General features: G+C 43.9%; 1 protein-coding gene across 1 annotated transcript in view; it reads right to left on the bottom strand.

Moving 5' to 3' along the window:
- Positions 1–24,716, bottom strand: part of PDZRN3 (PDZ domain containing ring finger 3) — a 130,635-nt gene extending 105,919 nt beyond the window's left edge. Inside the window, exons 1-3 of the mRNA XM_066557952.1 lie at positions 23,996–24,716; positions 18,053–18,139; positions 16,833–16,940 (exon numbers count right to left, since the gene is read on the bottom strand). Of these exons, the coding sequence (XP_066414049.1) occupies positions 16,833–16,940; positions 18,053–18,139; positions 23,996–24,712 (912 nt within the window). The 5' untranslated portion in view covers positions 24,713–24,716. The remainder of the gene's footprint in view (positions 1–16,832; positions 16,941–18,052; positions 18,140–23,995) is intronic.
- Between the last annotated feature and the right edge of the window lie 228 nt (positions 24,717–24,944).

Here is a 24,944-nt window from a genome sequence, read left to right as displayed (position 1 = left end):
GGGGCAGGTCATGCTGAGCCTGATTTTTGGGAGGGGGTGCCATTTGTTGGAGCCTGCCCTGAGCTGTCACATACCTTCCCCATCACAGAACAGCTGCCAGACTGATATAGTCCTGCCCCACAGCCCTGCAGAGCTCGTGTGCCCCCTCTTATCTTCCCAGGGGCTGGAGCTGCTGATACCAAATCACTAAAAATGGCAGCAGAAAGAGCAATTTGGGGCTGAAGGGAAGCCACAGCCCACCCCACCCTGCATTCCTTGGACACCCCAATCTCCCTGTGGGACTCTTAGGTACACACAGAATAAATGTTTTCTCCATCTGACACTGATGCACGTTGTGCTTTTTATTTAAAGGAGTAGTATTAATTGTTGTTAGAAACAATCAAATAGAGCAAGCTGTAACTGAATGCATAATTAATGGATCAACCAAACTTTGATACAACTGCAAGTTCAAGCAGCTGTTATCCAGATCATGGGTGCCTCCCATTCATGATGGAAGTGCAGGTACAGCTTGTTTTTAGGGTATGGAACTGCAGGTGCTCAGCTGTGGCTCAAGAAATATTTTAGTAATCCAAGTATTCAAGACTTTTCTGAAAAGATCCCTGTTTTGTCTCAGAATTCTTACTGCTCTCTTAGTCTCAAGGTAACTGATTTGTATTTTAAGGATGAGTAAAATTCTAAAAAACATGTTATTAATGAAGGGATATTTTCCTTAATTTTCTCTCTGTTCAATTTTCTGTCACTTTATGCTGTGCCCTAATTCCTCTGATTCCAATTCTGTTAGAACTGTTAGCTAGTCTGGCCTAGCATAACCAAAAAATAAACCCCAAAACCCCAGTGTAGGTGTGATCTATACTTTAATGCAAGCTCAGCTGGTCACACTGAAAGTGATGCCTCCCTAATCCCTCCCCTGTCTAGCTCAGCATACAGTGATTTATGTCACATGTGTCATACATTGAATTTTTAGAATTATCTCTCTAAATCTTAGTCTAGACAAAGGCACTGTGAAACTACCACGAGCTTCCATCTACACCCAGGAGCAGCACTGAACCTGGAGAGGATTAAAATGGTGGATTTATTCTCCTTCCAAGGGAAGCTGCTGCCTTTGTGCTTAAGTCACTCCCTGGACTAAAGGCTGAGGGTCCCAGCCTGTGGAATTGGGTAAATTGAGTTTCTGTGGGTCACTTCTGACAATTAGTTCAGTTTTCAGGCAGTAGTTCTGCTCTTGCTGGGTCTTGGGGCCCAAATCTGGTCCCATCCAGAGGAACAACAAAAACAACAGAGGAAACCTTAGAAAATTTTACAGTCTCACCTCAGGCCATGAAAGGAATTGATATTAATTTAATGCAAGTATAAAAGTTCATGTAAGAAAGCCCTTGAGAAGAGTGTGTATCTTGCTGGCTCATCCAGCTCTGTCATCAGGAACCCTTTAACTGCCCAAGTTCAAGTTGAATATTTTTAAAGTGGAAAGAATTTCATCTATGGACTGGAACAAAAATATTTTAAAGCATAAACAAGACATCTGGTCATTGTGCTGCTGTTGCATGTGAGATGAGATGTTTGTTTGCTCACACACATTCTGAGGCAGAAAGAACAGAAATCACCCTTGCCCTGGCTGCTTATTAGAAAAAGCAAATAGAAATTATGTGCACAACTTGCTGAAACTCCTGTCTCACAAAATGAGAAATAATTCATGTGGCTAAAATGAAAACCTTGGAAAGACTACAACGTTTCTGTACTTCAGCTTGACTCTAACCACCTGCTGCAAGGATTCAAAGCAGTTTCCAGTGTCTTTCCACATCCCAGGGCTCAGTGAGAGGGGTCTCTTAAAAGGGGTCTTTGAAACAATCCCAGTCCCCACCTGGAAAGGAAAGTGAGTGTGAGCCTTCACAGCAGCCTGGCAGCTGCTCCTGGGGAATTCCTCCTCTCCTGACAGGCCAGAAATGGCCATTTTGATTTATAACTGAAATCTTACCTTGGTTTAAGTGGGTGAAGTGAGAAATTTGCCCTGCTGCCTCTTAGAATGGATTGGACATCATTTTGCTTCATTGAACCTATTGGCTTTTACAGGCTGATAACTGATTCTATCAGTACAAAACAGCCACTGCAGGAACATCTGTTTAACCAGAAAACCTTCAGCTGCATCTTGAGGAAAAATCAGCTTTTCCTTCCTCCTGCAACCTTCCCTGGTGTCCCCTGCAGCTGTTCTCCCATGAAACAATAGATGGATTCAGGCTCACCCCAAAAGAAGAGATCACAACCCAGATTTCATCCCCTCAGGGTTACCAAGGCAAGAACTCTCTCACTTCTTGCTGGCTTGCAGCACTGGAGCACAGCCTGTTCCACCAGCCAGGATGTGTCCACTTGGCCTCTGCACTTGTGCTCTTGGATTCCCCAGTGACTGGGATGGAGATAAATGTGTTTGGGAATAAAAGGTTTTATTCCCCTCTAAATTCCTCCCCAGTGCTCTCATGGAAGCTGAGCAGCCAGACAAACAGCAGTGAGGTGTAGCTGGTGTCTCTGGAAAATATTCTCAGTGAACTTCCAACTTCACTTGACAGCTTTTTTTATTTCTCTGTTATTTAAAGTTTTTCATGCACTCAGCTGAATGCCCTGAACTGATTGTGGTAATGCTCTGCCTTGAGTTCAGTGCTCCACACCAATCTGTGGTTTTGCAGTCAGATTCTCCTATTTTGGGAAAATCTGTGATTTGTAGGTGAGCAGAGCAAACTGTGATTTGTACAGAACAGATCTATGATTTGTAAGGGACAGAGCTGCCCCTTAATCAGATGTGTGTAGAATGCACTGTATACAATGCCCCAAAGCAAACCAGGTTATTTAAGGGTGAATGTGAATAAACTTAGGTAAATATTTCATCCAGAAGTGAATTTTAAGCTAAGATACATCTATTTGTCACTAACTGAGACTTTATAAAGATAGTTTATAAATAGTTTTTAGATAAATTGCTTGTTGAGGTTCCAAAAGAATTTAAAACATCTTGCCCTGTGCTTTTTTCCCTAAAAAAGCCTCTTCTGGAGAGATGCATGTTTTGTTTTCTTTCCCTTCCTTATCTATTTACTTATTTTTCCCTTCTTTTAACTGTAAAGTCAAGGAATTATGTAAAAGAGCATCTGAACATACACAGATTTTATAACAAGTTAAGTGTATAAAATTATATTAGGTCTGTCTAGAAAGTCTCTCAATGTCTGTCTAATGGCTTTCCCTTAAGTGGCTCCTTTTGCTTTTCATTTTCTCCCATGTAAAGCTATTCCAAGTACCAAAGTGTTACCAAAATGGAATCATATTTTATTGTTCCACTAATTTTCCACTAAGCTTTCCCTTATTTGTTTGTTGCTGGGCTATGGCATTTTTCTCCTTCAGCATTTCAGTGCCTCCCCTCTCAGGGTAGGTGGTCTGTAACACTAAACCATCAGGCAATCAGTTTTATGCTTTCCTTTCCAGCTCCAGCTTTCTTTCCCCAAACAACGGTAGGAAATCCTCTGTCTGACACAGTGCAGGATAAAGAAAAACAAAAATCAGGCCCATTTGTGATTCAGAGATATGCTCAGTGCTCTTAATGCCTAAAATGCCCCGTGTTTTGATATAACAAAATACTTTAATCCAAAGGCAATTTAAATGATGGACAAAGTAATGGTTGGGAGAGAACAACCAAAATAAACTGGAGCTTTAGAACTGACCTTGATCTAGAATTTGTTGAATTTGTACATCCAAGCAAAAGAAAACTTTTAACTGTGGAGCTGAACTATAAACTGGAATAGAATAAATCTAGTTAGATCATGACATGCACAAAAAATTTACATTCAGAGAAAAGTAATTTTAAATAACTTGGATGCCAGACAATAACACAAGTCTGATGTCTCTCTAAATCACAGAGAGTGGTAGAAATCAGTGTGTTTCAAAGCCATTACTCCAGGCTCCAAGCCTGTATCTACTCTGCAGTTAATGACAGAAATCAAAATTTAAAATCAGGACTAGAAAATGACTGCACTGTAACAAAATAACAGTTATTTTAATAACAGGGATATTCTAAAAAAGAAAAAAAAACCAACAACCCAATGTTTTTCATTTTCAGACATTAAGATAATGTTGCATTTCATTTGCTTAAAAAGGAAATATGTAATACTTAGGCAGCAACATAATACATTGTGGTTCACTTTCTCCTGTCAAAAATCTGGTTTATTGGGAGGATAAAAGCAGTTGCAAATGTGGATGTTAGGAACTGAAGGAAGCAGAAATGGAGCTGTTTACAACAACTGTGCTGTTACAAAGTGGGAGACTGAGCTGAAAATCTGACATTGTTTTCCATAAAATTGTTCTCAAGTGTCAAATACCACAATTTGGATTCTCCAAAGATGAGTTAATGTTTAAAGTATTCAAAATAGATGGAAAATACATTTGTGCCTGTTATAGATCAGGGAATTTGTCACTTCTACATTATTTTCCCATGTTTCTGGACTCTGACACTGAGCACTGCCTAAGACCCCAGCTGTTGTTTATCTAATGCATATCCTTTAATTTAGGCAAATAAGTAGCAACTTTGGCTGTAGTAAAACAAATCCCTCCCTTAACCTGAACAGATAAAACCTGCTTCAGTTTCTCCACTGTGATGGAGAATTTATGGGGCAGCTTTATCCCAGGGGTGTCTGCTCACCTGCAGATCCCACAGGCGTGCACAGAACCTCCAGTAACACTTCCAATAAATAGTTGTCAATTTACTTTTTATCCCTAGCTTAGAACAGGCTTTTTGAATGTGGCCATCAGTTCCCAGAAACTTCCTTAGTGAAATCTTCACTGCTGACCTCAGCTAGGCAGTTATCAAATTAATCACACATTGTGCTCATTACTGCAGGGCAGCATTTGCCTTTCAATTTTTAGCAACTTTTAAAATACCATCCTGCTATCCCTGGCCACCCAGTCCAATTTCCTCGGAGAAAGGCCTTGCCTGGCTTGCAGTGTTGTGGTTTGCAGTTAACAAGTGATTAACACGTGGAGGATTGATACAAACAAAGGCATTTATTCTTCCAGCATGTTGCACTTGCACACTGCCCAATCCTTTTTGCCCATGCAGAAGATGATGTACATCACCTGATTGCCTCACAACATGAATGACTGGGGCTGATTATGAGCCTGGTGGCAAAAAGCAGTCAGGACCTTTCCCAAGACCTCCATTTAAAGCCTTAATTTGCATTTTCCTACAAGGATAAGCAAATTCTACCATGGTTTATCGCTTCAGTGACAACTCCCTTGAAGCAGCCATGATAATTGCATTTTTTCCTGAAACACTTCCTAAGCAGTTAAAGGCTTTTGGGCTTAGCTTTTCTCCAAAGGTTTTCTAAAGGAGGGGAATTCATTCCTTGCAATCAGACACAAACAGGAGCTGAGCACCAGTCCCTGCATCTTGTTCATACTGAAGAGCACCTCAGGCAAGGGGATAAACAAATGGAAAGCAAGTTATTTTTAGTTATTTGGGACAAAAGGGACAGAGGCAGTGACAGGTGTATCATCTTAGTTCTGGTTCCTTTGTTCAGTGAATCTGTTCAACTTGTAACACAGCATTCAAAGCAAGCAGAAAGTTTAAATGACTGAGTGTCACTCCAGGCTGGAGGGCTTTTCCCTTAGATTATGCACAGAATTCATTTCATCCCAAAAGAAACTTCACAGCATCTTCTCAGCCTCCCAGCTCCTATTTCTGAAATACTGAAGTCACTAAAAAAGCCACTGAGATACTGAAGTCACTAAAAAAGCCACTGAGATACTGAGTCACTGAAGTGTTTCTCATGAATCCAGTGAGTTTGGGTGGCTGACAAAGAACCACAGCAGGGTCTGGGGAGGGCAGGCTGGGAAAAGGAACTGGACTGCAGTGCCAGAGCAGGGAAAGTGGCTTTCAGTGGGCTGCAAAGCCTGGAGATGGGCTACAGCTGAAATATCCCATACTGCTCTCTCTGCCCCCCTTGGTTTGTAACTCACTTTAACATCAGCTGCTCAGCAAGTCTGCTAATGCCAAAAAGTGGGGCAAAAACCTTGCTTTTGGATCAACTTAGAAGCAGAGAAAGAGAGGATTTTAATTAGCAGCAGGACATAAAACTGGCTAAAAGTGAAGGAGGAGGTTCTTGTTGCTAGAGAAAGGTTTGTAATAGAAACGTGAATGATTCCCCTGCTGCAGAGGAAACTTCGCCTACAAAGGTTCTAAGGGGAAAGAAGGAGGCCAAAGTGAAGGGAAAACAATGAAAAGTTGGATTAAAAAGAAGTGGCTCAGTATGTACTGGCTCCTTCAAACCTGGGAAGGAATCACAGGGCTGGCTGTGTGAACACTGAAATTAAAACAAAAGCTGCTAGCAGGACACTTGTGAGCACAGCTCCGTGCCTCTGCTCATCCCCAGCACCCAAGGAGCCAGGTCTGCACTCCAAAATGAGAGTCAGGGCTCTTGACAAGCTAGCAGAGAAAATCCAAAAGCCAGAATTACACAAATTCACATTTTCTTCCTGTTTTATTGTGGTTAAGAGAACTGGCTCAGCTCAGTTCTGGGAACATAGCTGGGTGCAAGGCAGTGACAGGCTCCAAGAGGTGCAGCTCCCAGAGCTCCCCTGGGTGCCAGCAGGCTTGGTTTTTCAGCAACATCTCATTTCCCATGGTATTATCATCACCTGGCTTTGTTTGTTTGGATTTAGGATGAAGCAAGCTTTAAAGAGTCTGGCACACACGGAGTTTTTTTTTCATTCAATCATTTAAGCCTTCCTTGTAACTATAGACAGGAGATTTCTTTAAGACTTACAAAATAGGAATGAATTCTGAATGAGCTACAAGGGAGAGATAAATAAATATGCACTCAGTGGAGTATCCTGACAAAACAAATTTTTTTTTTTCTTTGCAAAAAAGTTGCTTGGAAAAAAAGTGCTGTACAGAAAAGGGGTTATTTGTTCTTAGGTTCTGATGGAGATGATCAACTTGGGAGGTTTTTTTGCTAAAGGGAAACGCAATTAGGCAGAAAGCAATTTCATCTCCACATGTAATACATCTAGAAGAGGCTGACAATTTTCAATTTCCAATTTCCATCCCCTCTGTCAGCAGATCAGGTTGGGTACTTGGGGATTTCCAAACAGGAGCTGGTCTGAGCCAAGAGTCTGTTTACATCCAGAGTGGCCAGGGAAGCCTTGTCCTTCCCACCATCACCCTGGCAAACCACAATGCTCCTCCATCCAAACCCATGCTCCCAGAAATACAGGCCCTAAATCCCCAGAAATAAATATTTTTTATTGTCCATGGCATGGCTTCTTACTTATGAACAGTAACAGAGCTTGAAGTAGCAAAAATACAAATAATCACCTTATTCACTTAATGGATGAAAGCTCTGCCCAGAGCCCCTCACCATTTGCTGTCAGATTTTGGGCTTGAGAAAAGAGGCTTGTTAAAAGAAAGGAGAAAAAGATTTCTGTTTGGGACTCAAATTCAAGAAAATCACTTTGGAGAAGGCTGCAAGGGTGGAGATCAGATGATCTTTGTGTGTTTCTTTAGGAGGAAAAAGAAGTTATGCAATTCCAAGCAGTCATGTGGTGTGGCAGCTGCTAAAGTTACTGCTAATTTTTATTAGAGCTGGCCAGAGCCAGAAAAAGGTCTGCTTTATAAGCAAGACCTTTTAAGAAGTAAACTAAATCTTCCTGAGCTGGGAGGCCTGCAGAACTGAGAGAAGGAAAAAAACAGCACTAAAAAGTTCTGGTATTTTTTTTTTCTCCCCCCACCTTCAAATGGTTCAGGAAACATTTTCACTCTCCCTTCCTGTTGCTGGTTTCTTTCTCACATTCATCCAATCCATCAAGCAGATGTATAATATTTACCAGTTTTCAGCTCACATTCCTGCTCAGCCCAAAGGACTATTCAGGTGCAGGATGTGTGGGAGCCTTCATCCACCCCAGGCAGACTCGTGGCCCTGGGTCCAGGCTCTGGCTGACCCTGCTGGAGCAAGGGCTGGACCAGCTGCTCTCCAAGGATCCTTGCCCAGCCCAGCCATGCCATGATCCTGGGAAACACCCAGGGATTTTACTCTGTTTGATAACCCTGGAGATGGGATTCCTCCCAACAGCCTTGTGGTATTTTCCAGGACTGAGCACCTGTGGCTCCTGTCTTGGAAATTCTGTGCAGGAGTTAAACTGAGCCAGGCTCCATCCCCAAACCTGCTCCTTGCTCTCAGCTCTGCAGCTTTTGTGCCCTTCAAAGTCATGTGGATGATGGCAAAAAATAATAAAGATTAAATACAAACACTATGAGATAAAATTCACCACACTGGAGAGAGCAGACACAGCTCATCATATGGCATCTAATCTCTGTCCAAACAGGATTAATTTTGTACTGCTGTTAAATGGAGCATATAATTAATGTGGATGCTCCTCTGGGGCTGTGGATGATAACTGTGCCAGTGGGAAAGGGAATGCCTTTCCTGAGATCCACAGGATCCAGATCCTAATAAGGGATCTAGAAATTAATGGTTTTTCTAAGAGTATTTTATCACCAGGCTTAGTTAGACCATGGAAAAGGGGCTTGCACTAACAAAATGTACTGTTTTCCACACTCTGCCTCTTTTTTTCCACCTGTTTCACACAGCTGAAGCACATTTAATGCATAATTTAAGCTGAAGATAAGACACTTGTACCGTTTGCACTCTTTGGGATGTCCCTTGTCATGTACAAAGGGATGGGATGTGTCTCCACCATTTACTGCTCAGCCCACATCACCCTCCTGCACCACTCCTCCTTCACCCCAAAGGCTCAAATTTCCTTTTTGGATGGAATATTCCCCCACACAGCCTTTAAAACCCAAATTTCCCTTTCAGAGGTAAATTCTCTTTAGAGATCTATGACTTTACAGATAGAAGCTTCTTGAAAGATGGCACTCCTTTATATGAAAGCTAACACAACACAAATTTACTTGGGATACTAAAAATGTACAATAAAAGTCTTAAAAGGAAAATACTGTTTTCATTTAAAAGCCTCAGTGGTGAAGCAAAATTTTTCAACTGTTATTATTGTCAGCCCAGTCCCATTTGTATTTATGAGAGCCTAAAAACTTTACAAGTCCTGTAGTTGCACTTTGTAGTGGAACATAAAGTAGTCAGGTTACATTGTTTTGAAATTTATCAAAACATGAAGAAAGTAAAGCAGCAGTCAGCAATATTGGAACTTAATTCCCAACGTTGATAAGTTGTCACTTCTCAGTGTTTCAAGCCCAGAACTGCAGTTAATTGTGGATAATTTTTCATAGGGTAAAGAATTAATTAATTAATTAAGCAAAGGAAAAAGCCTCATGTATGAAGGAGAGCATGAATCTAAAGCCATAATTGCTGTACAGTTTGCTAGAGTACATTTGATAAACTTCTATTGAGGACTCTCCTTTTCCAGGTTTCCTGTCTGCAGTGTTTCTTGTCCTATCGTACCCCCACATTTGGCAACTTTGATAAAACAAACAAAACCCCCCTCAGCCAGGACTGGAATCGATTTTGTTTACTATTAAGCACCTTATTTGTTAATAAAACTACAAGGACCACTAGGAAGGAGAGACTTTGTACTTCTCACCAGAACAGCACCAGGCTCTTGTTCTGAAGAAAACTCCCTCCACCCAAATCAACCAGGGCTGAAATGCAGGATCAGGATTTGGGGTCATTCTCCCACACTTGGCATTTTTCACGTTTGCTGAACAAATTCCGTTTTTAATTCCAAATGAAGAATTATGCAAATGGGACTCAAGTGCCTTTTGATAGAGCTGGTCTGAGCTTGCTCCTTTTGTCAGTTAATTTGCACTTACTTCATGCATATCTTTAACCCAATTGGCATGGTAATGTGCCACATATGTACTAAATTAAGGGTGATTGTGCCTGATTGCCCAATTATGATACCAAATGTGTGAAAATAGTTGATAGGACATTCTGTGTGTTTTCTCTAAAAGGACTTCGCCCATTCAGAAATCTAAAAATAAAACCTAACAGTTAATCATAATGGTTTGGCTTGAAATGTGGAAAACTGATGAGAGGATTTAAAATGCAAGGAGTTGCACCACAAATGAAAAGATTAAATTGTCCCATTGCTATATTCTCTATGAGCATCCTTTAAAATGCCCCAATATTTGTTGAAGTCTGAGACGTTTCTCACTGATGAGTTACAGAGGATGAACCAGCTATTTTTCACTTCTTTGACAGAGTAATAATTCCCAAATTCTAGATTGATAGGTGGTTTGTAATTTGAATTCATCACAAACTGTCCCAGGTCCCAAGCCAGGGCTGACATGCAGCCTCCAGGTGCCCCACCAGGCTTGGCACAACCTCTCCCTGCCTCACCCAAGGGCTGGATAAACCCACCAAGAGCTGGATTATCCAGGCAATCAGCAAGGATTGGTTCAGCAGAACATGGCAAACACAGCTGAGGGAGACAGATGAGGGAATTCACCACCACAGGAGTTAGTGAAGTGAGTCCCTGACTTCTTGTGAGATTTGACTGGAAATCATCAAAGCAGTTTGCATTTCCTCTCCAATCCTGCTCCTTGTGGTCCCAAACAAGTTAACCACACCAAAGAGAAACAACATTTGCTAAATAATCCGTGACTTTCACTGTGTTTTAAAGCACTGTATCAGTAGGACTTTTCTCCCAGTTTTTCCAACCTTACAGTAATGCAAAGTTTGAGGCAAGAGGATCCAACCTGGAAAGCAAATTCCTCATAATTGATTCTCCTTTTTCTCAAGAGCAATTTCCTGTTTAACTGCAATTCCAACACAAACATGAGCAACATTATTTAACTTCTCTGCAAGGACTGTGGATGCTCCATCACAGAAAAAATCTGGCACTCCTCCCAATTCCAGCAGTGGCAATTATTTTCCTGATTTGTGCACAGTTGTCATGGTCCCCATCTTGAGTGCACTGATGGTTTTATGGCAGAGATTTCATGCTGGCTAAAGACTGAAATGATTGTTTTCAAGACTGTGTGAGCAAGGAAAGCAAAAGTGGAGGAAAGTGCAGGGGAGAAAGGACTCCAAACCATAATCCCATTAATTTGTGTTATGCGTAAGGGATCTATTCCTGACTTTAAGAGAGCTTTTTCTTGATAACTTAATTACCTCTTATTCATTCAACACACCCTTGAGACCAACATTCTAAGCTTCCACAGATTCAAAATGCCCACATTACGCTTAGGGTCAGCATGATGTGGACTTGTATTAAAAAGAAGAAGAAATGAGATGGTGTGGAAATTTGAGGGGAACCCACAGAGGACCTTTTCAGAAGTTGCAGCATGAAATGTGCTTGCAACCTGAGCTCTGCAGCCTGAAGGTCAGAGAGTGTTGGTCCACAATACTTGAAACAACATTGCTTTTTCAATTTGCAACACTTATATTTTCATTCCATCCAATTTTTTAATGGTTTTGTTTGTGGGAAGAACAATATTACAGTATTTAGTGCAGAAATCCTGCTGCACCTCTTTGGTTGCTTCTCTGGCTCATCCCCCTGCTTTCCCCACCTCCCTGCCACAGCTCAGCCTGTAGTGCTGGTATGAAATCAGGGAAATAAATTTATGAGAGGAAAAAATGCAGCGATAACCAAGGCCGCCTGTTTTCATTTACATTTTCCTCTCTGGGTTGTTATTATTCCTCCCTTTCTCCCGAGCTGTGGGATCTGTGTTTGAGCACAGGCACGATGCTGCTTTGTGAGACACCATTAACAGATATGGACAAAGGCCTTGGAAAGTTTTCTGGGAGCATAAACTCCAAAAAGAGCTGAAAAGAGCTGACTGTGCTGGAGCTGCAGTGGCTGCCCCGCCGCGCTCGCTCCCCACAAATGCTCTCATGTGCTTGCGTGTCCTGGCAGGAACTGCAACAGCCAATTTTAAGTCACTGTCTGAAAATGTTTTCTTCTAGAAAATTAATTCCTGAGTGTATGGAGCTGCACAGTAAATCTTGTTGGCAGGGCTGAGTTTTCCATTCAGGACAATTCTGTTTAATCCATATCCTTGTCAGGGTTCAGCTGGCACCGAGCGTCCCGCGAGGAGCTGCAGGCTTAGGATTATCCTGCTAAAGCTGGCATTGTTTTCAAAAGTGCTCACCAGCAAATCAGGAATGGAGGGTGGTGTTCAGACAGTAATTTTATTGAGTGATTATTTGTGGAAGCTGCCTGTGAGTGGTGATAGGTGAGCAAGGCAGCACCAGCGTGCAGTGACAGTGCAGCCAGACCAGCAGCACACTGAGCCCTTTCAGCCACAGGCTCAGTCTGCTGGAAAAACGAGACCATCACGCACCACCAGACCACAAGGAATGCTTCTTCTTTTATTCATTCACTCAGTTTTACAGCCATCCTCGCTTCACTTTGTGTCACTGGCGGGGAAAGGTTCACCGTGCTCCTGCCAGAGTGTCCTTTCCTGCCATTCCTCTGTGGCTGATGGATTCCTCTGTGCTGATGTGACTTTTCAGAGGCTGTGCTGTGAACAGAGCTACCAAATTAATCTCCCTGAAATCCACCTAACCCCCTCCCGTGAGCAGAAAGTGGCTCTGCCAAAACACCACACTTACAACGGGGCGAGCAGGCAGCAAACGGCAAATTTTGTTTGTACATCCACGAGATTTGCTAAAAAGTTTCATTGTCCTCGTGTGTAATCTGTGAAGAAATGCACGTCCTGGAAAAGCAGCCTGTAATTTGTAGCACATGAGTGTGCTTTGGGGAAAATCAATCAAATGAACTAAGACGTGTTCTCAACTCCTAAACTAATGATCCTTCCTGTGAGCAGCATGAAACACCGGGCGAGTCCCAGATGGAATAAATCCTCCAGGTTTCAGCAAGGCTGTGACAGCTTAGACTACCTCAACAGTACCCTAATTGTGCTGCAAACTTTTTGAGGTGGCCAGCAGTCAGCCTTTTCAAAAGCCTCCTTCTTCCCCAGCAGTCCCAGGGCTAAACAAACAAGTTTACCAGTTAGCGAGAAGAGAATGCCAGATTTAATTTATACTCTTTCAGGGCTGATGTGCTTAAAAATAATAACTCTGAAAATCTGATTTTTGTCTTAAGAAATGCCAAGCAGCTGCATAGAGGCATTCAGGGCTGGGACCTGAACCAACTTCTGTTGAGAGAGGAAATTAGGACCATTTTGTTACCCTGACAAAAATGAAATCTATGAGAACAGTAATTCCTTTGCAGAAAAAATCAATAGTTTCAGCATGTTTTTAACGTGGCAATTTGCTATGGAACATCTTAACAATGCCTCAGTAAATCACCAGTTGAAATCAGCTGTTGGCTTTGAGTGTGCAAGTACAGAACTGCATGAAAATTGTGTAGTCAAGGCAGAGGAAATCTCCCAGAATTATGACTTCCTCACTCCTAAACTCATTGTGAAAAATCTGAGAACAAATACAGGTAAGAAGAAGCTTTGGTTTACATAGAGAAGTTACAAAACCACCAAAATCCAAATCTGTAACCCTAATCTGGCAAGAACTTCTAGAACTTCTTTCCCTCTGAGCCTCAGATCACCCATTTACAGAGTAGGGGTATTATTAAACAGTGAGGGGAAAATATTCAGCAGTTAATAACCACAACATGATCTTCATAGTCATATGTAAGCACTAAATATCATTATTCAACAGATTCTGTAAAAGAAAACACAAGAAAAAAGCTATTTCTCTGTATTTGCTGCATGCTGCTCTGATGACTGAGTAGTACAGACCATGCAACATTCATCTTGGTTTTTATCATTTAGTAGTAGCAAAATAGACCTCACAGTGCCATTACTTATTTCAATGATCTGAAAAGGGCTAAAAATTGCTTTTAAAGAAAATTCAAGTCAATTCTTAAACCTGATTAGCTTTGCATTTAACCTTCTGAAAAATGCAGAACAGGAAATCCAAATTACACAAGGAAAATATGTTTAAAAATTATCTCTGTCATAATTCCAAGGTTATCTCTGGATCAAATTGTCAGGGGATAGAATTTGCAAGCAAACAACAATAAAAAAATGCTTCTGCTATCAGCCCTGAACAGTTCCCTGATGTGTCTGTATTTCACTCTGCCTAAAACCCTGCTCAGTAATTAGAAATGTTGTGGCAGTTCTGAAAATGAGAAGTGACGCTCTTATTTTATATGTGCTCCAAAACACATCCACCAGAAGATCTGCAGCAATGAAACCTTTTCCAAAAGGAAATCAAATGATTTGTGTTTCACTTCATTGTAAATTCTCTGTGATGGATGCTGGAATTAATTAGGGAGATGTTATGCTCAGCATCTTATACTGGAATAAGAATTCTTTGTGGAAGAATCATGCTGATGATCCATAAAACCTTATTATTGAATGGACAAGTTAAAGGAGCTCTAGATAGCTAAATTCAGCTCTAGGGAAGTAAGTTCCATCTTTCCTCACCATTTTTTATGCCTTTGAAAGCAAATGTGACCTGCTAGGATGCTCTCTGCTCTGTGCCAAGTTCTCCAGCTGTGTCCTCCCAGTTACAGCTACATCTGTAAATAATTTTTGAGTCAAACTCCCAAATCAAAACTTTGACAGTGTGAAGGTTATAAAAAAAACTTGCCTCTAGAAGGACACCACCAATGGCCATTACTAATTCTCACCTAGATTGTTTACAGGTATTTAAATTATCTAAGATAATTAGATGTTAGGATAATAAAGGTCACTTAGATGCCTTGATGCAGGAGGGATCCCCTTTTTCCTTATCCAGAGCAAGGTCAGATAAAATGTGCTAAATATAAACTGCAAGGAACTGCAGGGAAACAGCTGCTCTCAGGAGCTGGTGTCCACAGTTCCTGTATTTTAAAGGGCTCACTTTTAGAGCACTCCAGTCTAGTGCTGTGAACTGGATGCCTGTGGTGGCTGGGCTGCATGAAACAAATGACTTTATCTAGAAAAGCATTCCATTAGCACTCCTGGAGACTGCTCCACCATGGGAATCAAACCCCATTAGCTGGGCACCACTCAGGGCTTGCTTCCACAGGACACCCCTGATCCAGAGTGATGCTGCTCTGGAGGCACCCAAAGCCAACCCCTGGCAAACAATGTGCTCCATTTTCATCAGCATTTTGTGTATATTTAGAGGTGAGAAGAGTGAACATGACAATGAGTTTGTGGTCAGCACAACAAGAGCTGTCAACACATGCCAGCCCCATGTCAACACATGGGTTCCTGCTACCCTTGGAGTGTTATTAATCCAACAGATCCCTCTAATGTCTTTGTTCTGGGCTCTTCTCTTGCCTGAAAATGCAGCTTGAACTGTGCACAAGGCTCTGCACAAGCAGTGCTGGCACAGGCATGGCTCTGCTGAGGGAGGGGACAGGGCAGGAAAGCTCACCCAGCCTGTCCCCTCGTGTCCCTCCGCTCCTCTGGACACTGACTGGGACTCATTCCTCAGCCTGCACCAACACTAAGCTTCGGGAGCAGTAAGGAAGGAGCACAAACTAAAGTCAGAAGGAAGGAGGTCCCTTGCAAGGCAGCAGATGGTGCAGAGCCCATGGAGGCTGGCTGCCCTGGTCCCTGCACTGTGAGCCAGGGTCACTTCCACAACTCACAGAGCCTGAACCAGCACCAGGACATTTCCCAACCCAGGGGCATTTGATCTCCCAGAGTTTTGGTTTTCATACAGTTGTTTGGTTTATGTGACTGTGCACTACTTCAGAAACGGATGTCAGCTTTCCAAGGAGGCTGTGGGGAAATTCAGGCTTATGGGAAACCTTCAGCTCAAACAAAATCAGAGTTCTCACAAAACTGTCCAGACCTTTTCGCAATTATCTTACATCACACACAGGGTTTGAGCAACTCTGGATCATTTCACAGCTCAGCTTCTTATCTTTTTATAGGTCTGCTACTGTGGCTCCATTCTTTCCCATATGAAGAAACTTAATTAATATTTTATACCCTTACTAGATTGTGAATACAATTTGCCATAACAGTACAGAAAAAGCAAATACACTTTGTCCCCTGCCAACAGAAAATCCTTAACAGCTGTTTATTGCTCATTTGCAAAACATAAGAGCAATGGAATTCCATTACTTAGAGAAACTGGCTGTTCCATGATATCCTTGGCAACAAACACCACACTTATCTTTTTGAACAATAGACTCTCAAAGTTTCTGTAGCCTACAAAAATAAGACAGTGAGGAAGACTTTTTCTTTAACTGCAAAATGCCAAACAATGGGAACTGACTCACCGTCAGCTGCATGGCTTCATGAAAATGAAACTTTTTCTTGCTCTCTCTCCCCCCCCCCCAAAAAAAAAAAATTGCTTGCTGCAAATTTAGGGAAAAGTTTCATGCAACCATCTCCTTCACAGGAAGAGCTTTTTATTGAGGTCAAGACTTTGGCAAAATGAGGAGAAATTCAGACTGCAATCTGAGTAATGTAAGAACTCACAAACAACATTAAAGGAGTTATTTAGGTTTATGATAAACCATAGAGAAATCACAGAGCGGAATTTTCCCTGACTGCTCAAAACTTAAATACCAAGAAAAATAACATCATGCTTTACACCACAGATATTTCACATATGGTTTTAACTAAATAACTTCCAAGTTTCCAACAGCTTAAAAAAGAACTATCTGTGGCATACCAGAGAGATGCGAGCGCCTCAGAAAGTCAGGACATGCACATACCATCCATAATCTGGTTTCTATATTTAGGGAAGGACTATACCTAAAGCCCTGGAGGTCAGCACTGAATCAAGCCCAGCATATTTTCACAGACAGATGTTCTAGACAGTGCTTACTGCGGTCCACTCTCCCAAAGCCACAGCAAATGTGCAATGTGAGGGCCTGAGCTGCAGCCTGCACTATTAAAAGGCAGTGTATTCTCTTACCTCAATAATCCTGTCGTGGATCTGCAGCCCTCCTTCCTTAGCAGCAGGCCCAGTGTCAACTATTTTGGAAACAAAAATTCCTTCGCTGGATGAGCCATCCTGATTGTCCTTCAAAGATGAAAAGGAAAACACATTATTGTCCCTCTCATCTGCCCTCAGCTGAAGCTTGTCCATGTCACAGCAGGGCAAGTAATTTGAGAGAAATATTCTTAGTGATGTCTTAATATGGAATTGCTTTGTGCTAATGAGAACACCTGATACTCTGATTTTGAAAGATTAAGCAACCAGGGATGGGCTTCCATTAGGTAAATTAGTTGCTTGATAATCATTTTCCTCTGACTTAGGCCAGCTCAGGAGTAACTGTCATTACAATTATTCTCACAGCAAAATCCAGTGAGACACAGCCTGCTTGCACATCAAACATAAGACAACAGTGCAATTTTCATTTTTAGTTGCACAGCTTTTGCTCTGGAGACTTGAAAATAAACCCATGAAAACACCTTACACTTAACGAGGTATTTTCATATTTCTGTGTATTGTGCTTCTACACAACGTCTCAGAAATTTGAAAGAGTCTAAAGAAAGAATAACTTTCAAGTGAATTCACTAGGAATAAATTGTGATTAATGTCAGATTTCTGAGCAGCCAAGAAGTAGTTCTGAATACTTTCTAAATTACTAGGACAAGGTATAATCCACTCCTTGATGTAATTAAAGTCATATGCAGCAGCTCCGGCCAAGAAGCATCCCAAAAAAATACATTAGTGAGTGTGTGGTGCAGGAAACATCTGCTGAAATCACAGAACTCAAAACCAAGCTGTTTAAATTCCATCCCTTCACCTGCACACAGTGCTGCTGGATCTCTGCTGGAAAGGAGAGTAAATAATTTGGTTTTTTTTAATGAAAGGGGCTAAAGTTGTGGCTCTCAACCCATGAACTTCACAGCAGTAGGGTCTGAGAAAGAGACACCGTGGGTTTTATCATGTTGGGAGTGGCACTGCACTGGGATTGGTGGTGCTGGCTGTGATGAGATGCAAGAACAAACAGGCAGCGAGAGAAAAGGCGGCGTGGTCAATAGACATCCACACAACCTCAATGGAAGAACTGCTCTGAAAGAATCCCAAGGGCACCAAATGCTTGTCAGCAACATTTTTGCTCTAAGTGTTGACCTACATGCTTTTCCCAACTGGAAAGGGCAGACATATTTTAACAATTAACATACCATGCACGGCCGGCCACCAATAATATTAAATCCAAGAGATCCAGAGTCTCGGTGAAGGACCAGAGTCAGTGCTTTAGTTTCTTCACCCTGCAAAGAACAGACAAACACATTCAAAAAGATCGTGTCTGGGGGGTAAAACAGCACAGGTAATACTTCTACCCAGGTTTTTTGTTGGGTTGGTTTCTCATTTTTGTTAAAATCCCTTTGTAATTTAGAGACAAATGTTTGGCATAACTTTGCAGCTCCCAGTGGCTGCTCCAGCCACCCCACTGAGCTCCAGCAGCAGAACCTCCCCCAAGATTTATGTGTCTTTTTTATTGAGATCTACACTGAGACACTTAACAGCAACAGAAGGGGTTTATATGCAATGCTGGTTCCTGCAACTACTTGACCCAGTCATATGTGATGTGTTATGTAAAATACTCCACGTTTCCAGTAGTCAAACTCTCTGATTTCCCAGTGCTTGGGGGTGACTGAACCTCAGGACTGGAGCCTTGCATTGCCCCTCTCTCCTGCTGACTCCGTGACACTGTTTTAAGTGACATTGTTTTAAACAGTATCAAACACAAAATTCTCTGCAGAGTTTTAGAAAACAGCATTAAACAGAACTGTGACAAATATTGCCAAAGGCTCAAGATGGCAATTGCTATTCACAGCACCTGCTGTGCATGGTTTTTTTTCTCTGGCATTTTAAGACCAGCAAAACAGAAATCTCCCATCACTGAAAATCATTATGTTAATCCCCTAAAATATGAAATTCTGCAGTGAATAGTTTTCTGGACAAACAGTATGCAACATTATGGAAGGACATGTAATATTTGGGGGGCTGTGTGAACAGGCTCTGTTATCCTGGTCTCTCACCCCAGTTGTTCCTAACTACAAACTCCTAAAAATGTCCTCTATGACACAGGGATGCTACTTAGGCCTATTAACTTTTATGAAGACAAAACTAAGTGCATGAACTGTTAAAGACAACTAAATATTCACAATGTTCTCCTTTCAGTCTCAATCTAGTGTTGTTATTTACAGCAGAGCACTACAAAAAGCCCTCTGAGTAACAACATTTAGAGATCAGAATAGGATCAGTGTGTGCATCTAGAGATACAGACGAAATTTTGTACCTCCAAAACCATTTTCTTTGTTTTATCCAGGGGGTGAAAAAGTTATGAACACAAAAAAAAGTTTGAGGAAGTTATCTTAAAAGTCTGGTTTTCATAACCAATTAATGACAAAAATTGCAACAGTTACATTGTAATTCAAGGCAGATGGTTTTAGTTTGTGCCTTTTTCGTCTAACATGTCAATTTGAAGTTGCCAATCAAATATTAACGTCTATTAAAGTCATAAAAAATGTCAGAGTAATCCTGGATTACTGAATTACTCCCAGAGATGTGGGGATGATAAGGGAGCCCAGTTCCCTGGCAGGGTGAGCTGGCAGAGCTCCACTGACCGCACGCTCCCAGCTCCTGCTGGGGAACTGCACCAGCAGCCCCACCTGAAACGTGCTTCACAACTTCCACGTCACTTTCTGAGCATTATCCTCCCCAATGATCCACTCATAAATAGACTTGGACCCGATACAGAGGAACGTGAACAAACTCTGGCTGGTTTCGTTCCAATCTGCCTGCACTTGGCAGCAGTGAGAACCAGGTACCCAGAAGAGAACTGAAAAAATGAAGTAAAATCTATTTCCCTGCAAGTCTACAGACCCAGACCTCAGACAGGATTTCAAGGAACAAATTTCCAGTCCTGTGAGACCACTTTCAAGGACTGATGGTTCTGGATGTGAAAGACAAGCACATGCTAGCATGACTGTTTCCTTCTATTATCCCTATTTAGGAAGGCAAATCAATTACAACAATCAAAAAACAATTACAACATTGCTCTCAAGACACTTTCAGTAATTAGAGTTGCCTGTTTTCATTAAAGCCTCCTTATGAGGCTTTGATTTGACACTTTTACACCTGGCTGAACAAGTATTAAAGCAGGTGGGATCGAACCAGTCGGGTTGTGAGGGGAAAGAAACAACTAATGCAGCTTTCTGCAGGTATTTCTGAAAAAGTACTTCTGTCCACAGGGGTTTTAAAGACATTTCCAGGTTCTTCTGGTGGCTTTGTGCAGTGTCTCCATGCTCCCCATGGCAGCAGTCACGTTGCAGCCCCGCTGTGGGTGCAGAAGTGCCCGGCCCTGGGAGGCAGCAGCAGCACCTTGCTCTGACACTGGGTCCCTTCTGCACAGCCACATCTCAGCTCTCAACGACTCCTTCAACAACCTTCCCCTGCTCTTCACAAGGAAGCCACGATGCAAATGAGTTTTCCAGGGCTCTGCCTTTCTCTCCCCCTCCAAGCAGAGCAGTCATTCAACAGTGAGGTAACTGTGGAAATGTGGTGGCCAGGGGCCAGCCCTGCCCCGGCAGCTGCTCCGGCAGCAGACCTGATGCTTCCTGGCATCTTGTATTCCCACAGCTGAACAGAACTCTTAAACATAATTCTTGAAATTACTGTACTTCCCAGCTGAGTAATGTGCAGCTAATAGACTGCCTTTCCCTTTAGATAGCAAGGACTAATTTCTTTGGTAGTGCTGTGGCTAGGAAGCTCTGTCCTCACCCGAGGAGGCACCTCAGCTCCTCCTTCACTGGTGAAAAGGCTGCCAGGACCTGCCTGGCCCATCCTGCTTGAGGAAAACACATCATCTTGCTTTAGAGCACTTCATCTGGCTCTTACAGAATTCAAATCTTTGCCACCACCACCACAGAGGTCCTGAATGTCAGCTCGTAACCGGTTCTTGCCTGGCTGATCCATTTAAAGTCAGCTCCTATCTCTGGTTGCCAGGACAGCAGAAGGGTTTCTACCCTGGGCTCTCAACTGCTTCTGATTCCCTCTCCCCTTGCTCCTTCCCAAAGGACTTTGCTGGCTGTGTAAATGAGGGATTGACCAGATCAGCTTATCAAGAGGTGTGCACAGGGCTCTGTTTCACCAAGGATTAAGCCTTGTTTGAATTGAACAAGTCTTTTTCTTGATTGTTTAGACTTTGATATTTCAGGATGGACATGTGTGATGGAAGGAAATACTAATTTTGAGGGAGACACTCCACCTTCCCTCCCACTCCCTCCTCAAGCTCATTCTCAGTAAGCCTCTCCTCTTTCCAGCAAGGAACAAACAGTCATTCTCTGAATAAACCTTGGAACTGTACACAGGAAAACTGAAGTGCTCCCTCAGTGATAACATACATGGGTAACACAACTGGGGTCACTTAAGGCACATCTACCTGCCTAAGTGGCTTATAAAATTGTGAGATGCTTACAGATGAGTGAGTATATTAAAATGTAATTATTTATGTCTTCTCTCAATATGGTTATGGGGGTGTTATCGAACTCACCTCAGAAATGGTTGATGAAAGCACAGCAAAGCTGTGATTCATCCAGTATTACAAACAAGGTCTATGCTAAGGTGAATCCCCACCTGGGTCTCCAAAGCTGCCAAAGATCACGAATTTGGGTCTTTAAAGAATGGTCTAACGTCACTCAATATGGTATTTCCCCTTTGACTAAGCATTTAAACACAACTGTACGTGGGCATTTCTTCTGTTTTGCCTACAGGATGTGTGATCTGATTTATTCTGGATTGGTTCTACATCTGCAGCAACAAGCAGCCATCAGGCAGGAAAGCCAGAACACCCCTTTTCTCCATCTACTGAGGAGCCAGAACACCCCAGAGTAAGTTCTGCAATCACTGCTTGTGAGCTATGGATTGTTGGTGCTCAGCCTACTTATGCTTAGCACAGACCAAACTACTCCATCTGAGAATGTATGAAATATGAATAATGGTCATTATTTAAATAATGACAGCAAACTGGTTATTTCACACTACCATTCCTCTAATCCCTGTGTTCAGGGACATAACCCTTAGGAAAATTTACACATCCTGCTGAGTGTTCTTGCCCAGTCTGTGCTACTGCCTCTGAGAAAATAACCCCACACTTGGAAGCCTGCACAGAGGGAAAGCATCCCCTGCACGATGTGATCACCACAGGTCTTTCACTGAACTCTCTGTGTCACAAAGATGCAAGTTTGCTCTTCGTGCTTGCCTGGGAGCTGGGCAGCAGAGAGCTGTTGGTGTTGGCCAGCTGCCCAAAAGGCTGTGAAAGACACGGAGCTGACTGACCGCTGGCCCGGGGCTGTGGTGACATGACACCTCCCAGCCTTCTCAGACCGGTGGCTGCTCCAGAGAACTGCACAACAGCCCTTTGTAACCGGGCTGGACCCAGCACAGGGGCCTGGGCCAGCTGGACCCATAAATCTGATAGGAAGTACAGCTGAAAATATGTGCCATGAACATTTGCAGCTGAGAAGGAGCAGCCCTCGGGATTGCAGCAGCTCCTGACACCGTACAGAGCTAAAAGATGCAAGCCCAACATCATCAGCACTAGCCACAAAGAAAGGGTGGTGTGAGAATAAAGGAGATCAAGGCTGAGGAGGCAGGGATTGGGTGAGATGGTTTCTGACAGCAGGACAGTGTGCAGGGCTCTCCTGTCATCAGCAGGGGACACGGAGCTGTGTGCCAGGCTGTGGGAGCAGAGATCCTCCAGCAGGCCATGGCAAAGTGCTGCAGGAAAAGGGGGAGACAGAACTGTCCTCAACCTTGATATGACTGTGAACCCCCCATTTTTTTTCATGGTATTACTAGGATTTTGACCAGCACACACCCAGTACTGCCTGAAGTTAGAACAGTTCATTTAGTATTGAAATATTTTCTGGTTTGAGTTAGGAAAAGAGGATGGGTTCTGTCCTGGATTCCTAAGAAGGTTAAAACAAAAAGATCCTCTGACATGAAGTTTTATTTCCTTTACACAGCTTTTAGAGCCTCAACATTACCAGAGGTGTGAATACAGATGTTTGACAGTTTTGAACAGTTTAATACTGCTGTGTCTGTGGTAGCACATTCCAGGTCACTGGGAGGACTCTGAATGTCTTCATTTAAAAGATAATTGGCTTCCAGGGCTTCCCTCGCTGGGGAGCCTCATTCCAATTAAAACTTAGGGATTGTTGTAGCTCTGGCTTTTGATTCTGGTCATTTTATAAATGGTCTAATTTTGAGGGGTTGAAATCAAGTTAATTTTTCCCTTCCTAATTAAAGAACCCTGTGTGACACTGAGAAAAAATAATCACAAGTACACAGCAGATGCCATGTATTTGGATGTCACAAAGATGATGGCTGCAGATCCTGAAATAGCTGCTGAGGTGTCCGTGTCACATCACAGTAAATCCCAAAGGCTGCATTTTGTAGGAAGCCTGGCTGTGGGATGCCAGGTGAGCTCAGGCTCTGGAAAGCATTGGGTCACAGCAGCTTCACTTTGTGGGACTCCTGGGAGTCAATTTCTGCAGCTTTAATACCATTTCCAGCCCTCGAAATTCCACTTTTGGAGTTTTCTTCGGGGAAGATAACCAAGAGTAAGCAGTAACACTGCGACCTTGTTACTTTTCTGTGCGAGTTACCTTATGGGGTCCAGCCAGCAACGACAGTCACACTTAAAAACGTCCCTACAGAAAGATGCACCTATAGACGCCCCACTTAAAGATATACCTATAGAAAGCGCCTTGTTACAGCTATTAAACCCCAAAGCTCAGCTATTTGAAAGGATTTGCAGCCGGATGGGCTCTCTAGGAGAAACCCTGCATAGGGAACGCCCCGGGCACCGCGCACGGGGACAAGGCGCATCCCGAGGGACAAGGTGCATCCCACGGGACAGGGCGCATCCTCAGGTACTGGGTGCATCCCACGGGACAAGGCGCATCCCGAGGGATAAGGAGCATCCCATGGGACAGGGCGCATCCCCGGGGACAGGGCGCATTCCCAGGGGCAAGGAGCACGTCCAGGGATAAGGAACATCCCGAGGGACAAGGTGCATCCCCAGGGACCCCGGGCAGCGCGGGGCCCGTCCTTACCTTGCCGGGGGAAGCTGCGCGGGCGCGGGCCAGCGCGTCCAGACGGGCGCTGTACTGCGTGAAGCGCTTCTGGTAGCGCAGCGCCGTCACCTGCAGCTCCAGCTGTGCCGCCGCCAGCCGCGACAGCAGCGACTGCTCCCGCTTGCCGGCGCGCAGCGCCTCCTTCTTCAGCGCCTTCTCCAGCGCGGCCGCCCGCGCCTGCAGCGCGGCGCCGTGAGCGCGCAGGGCCCGCAGGCAGCCGTGGCCGCCGGCGCGGCGCTCGCCGTGGGTCAGCACCAGCCCGCAGCCCTGCTCGCAGAGCCCCGCGGGCCGCGCCTCGCAGCGCTCCCGCATGTGCGCCTCCACATCGCGCAGGTTGAGCACCTGGCGGCAGCCGCGGTTGCGGCACTTGGCCGGCGAGAAGTCGCAGGTCTCGGCGTGCTCGCCCAGGTGCTGCAGCGGCACCACGGCCTCGCAGCCCCGAGCGTGGTTGTCGCACTTGATGTCCAGCTTGAGGATGAGGCTCTTGAGGGGCAGGACGTGGTTGAGCTCCTTGGTGGAGATGCGCTGGCAGTTGACGGGGCAGCTGCCCTGCTGCACCACCCAGGGCAGCACGCAGCCCGCGCAGAAGACGTGTCCGCACGGGGTGGTCAGCGGGTCCTCCAGCACTTTGTTGCACAGGTTGCACTTGAAGTCGGGATCCACCTCCCCGCTGAAGCGATCCAGCTCGAACCCCATCCTCCTTCCGCTCCGCCGCGAACAACCGAAGAAAAGAAAAAAACAACAACAACAACAACAAAAAGCCCAGAAAAAGTACCCGGAGTGCGCAGACGGGCCGGGGGGAGAGGCGGAGAACGGGAATAAATAAGAAGGAGCCGCTCCCGCCGCCGCCCCAGAGGCAGCTGAGCCCCCGGGCCGGCCCGCGGCCGTGCCCCGTCCCCGCGGTCCCGGAGCGCCCGGGAGGAGCCGC

The sequence above is a fragment of the Molothrus aeneus genome, chromosome 12 (genome assembly GCF_037042795.1).
Source record: "Molothrus aeneus isolate 106 chromosome 12, BPBGC_Maene_1.0, whole genome shotgun sequence".
NCBI lineage: Eukaryota > Metazoa > Chordata > Aves > Passeriformes > Icteridae > Molothrus > Molothrus aeneus.
This window is presented reverse-complemented; position numbering and strand designations above follow the sequence as displayed.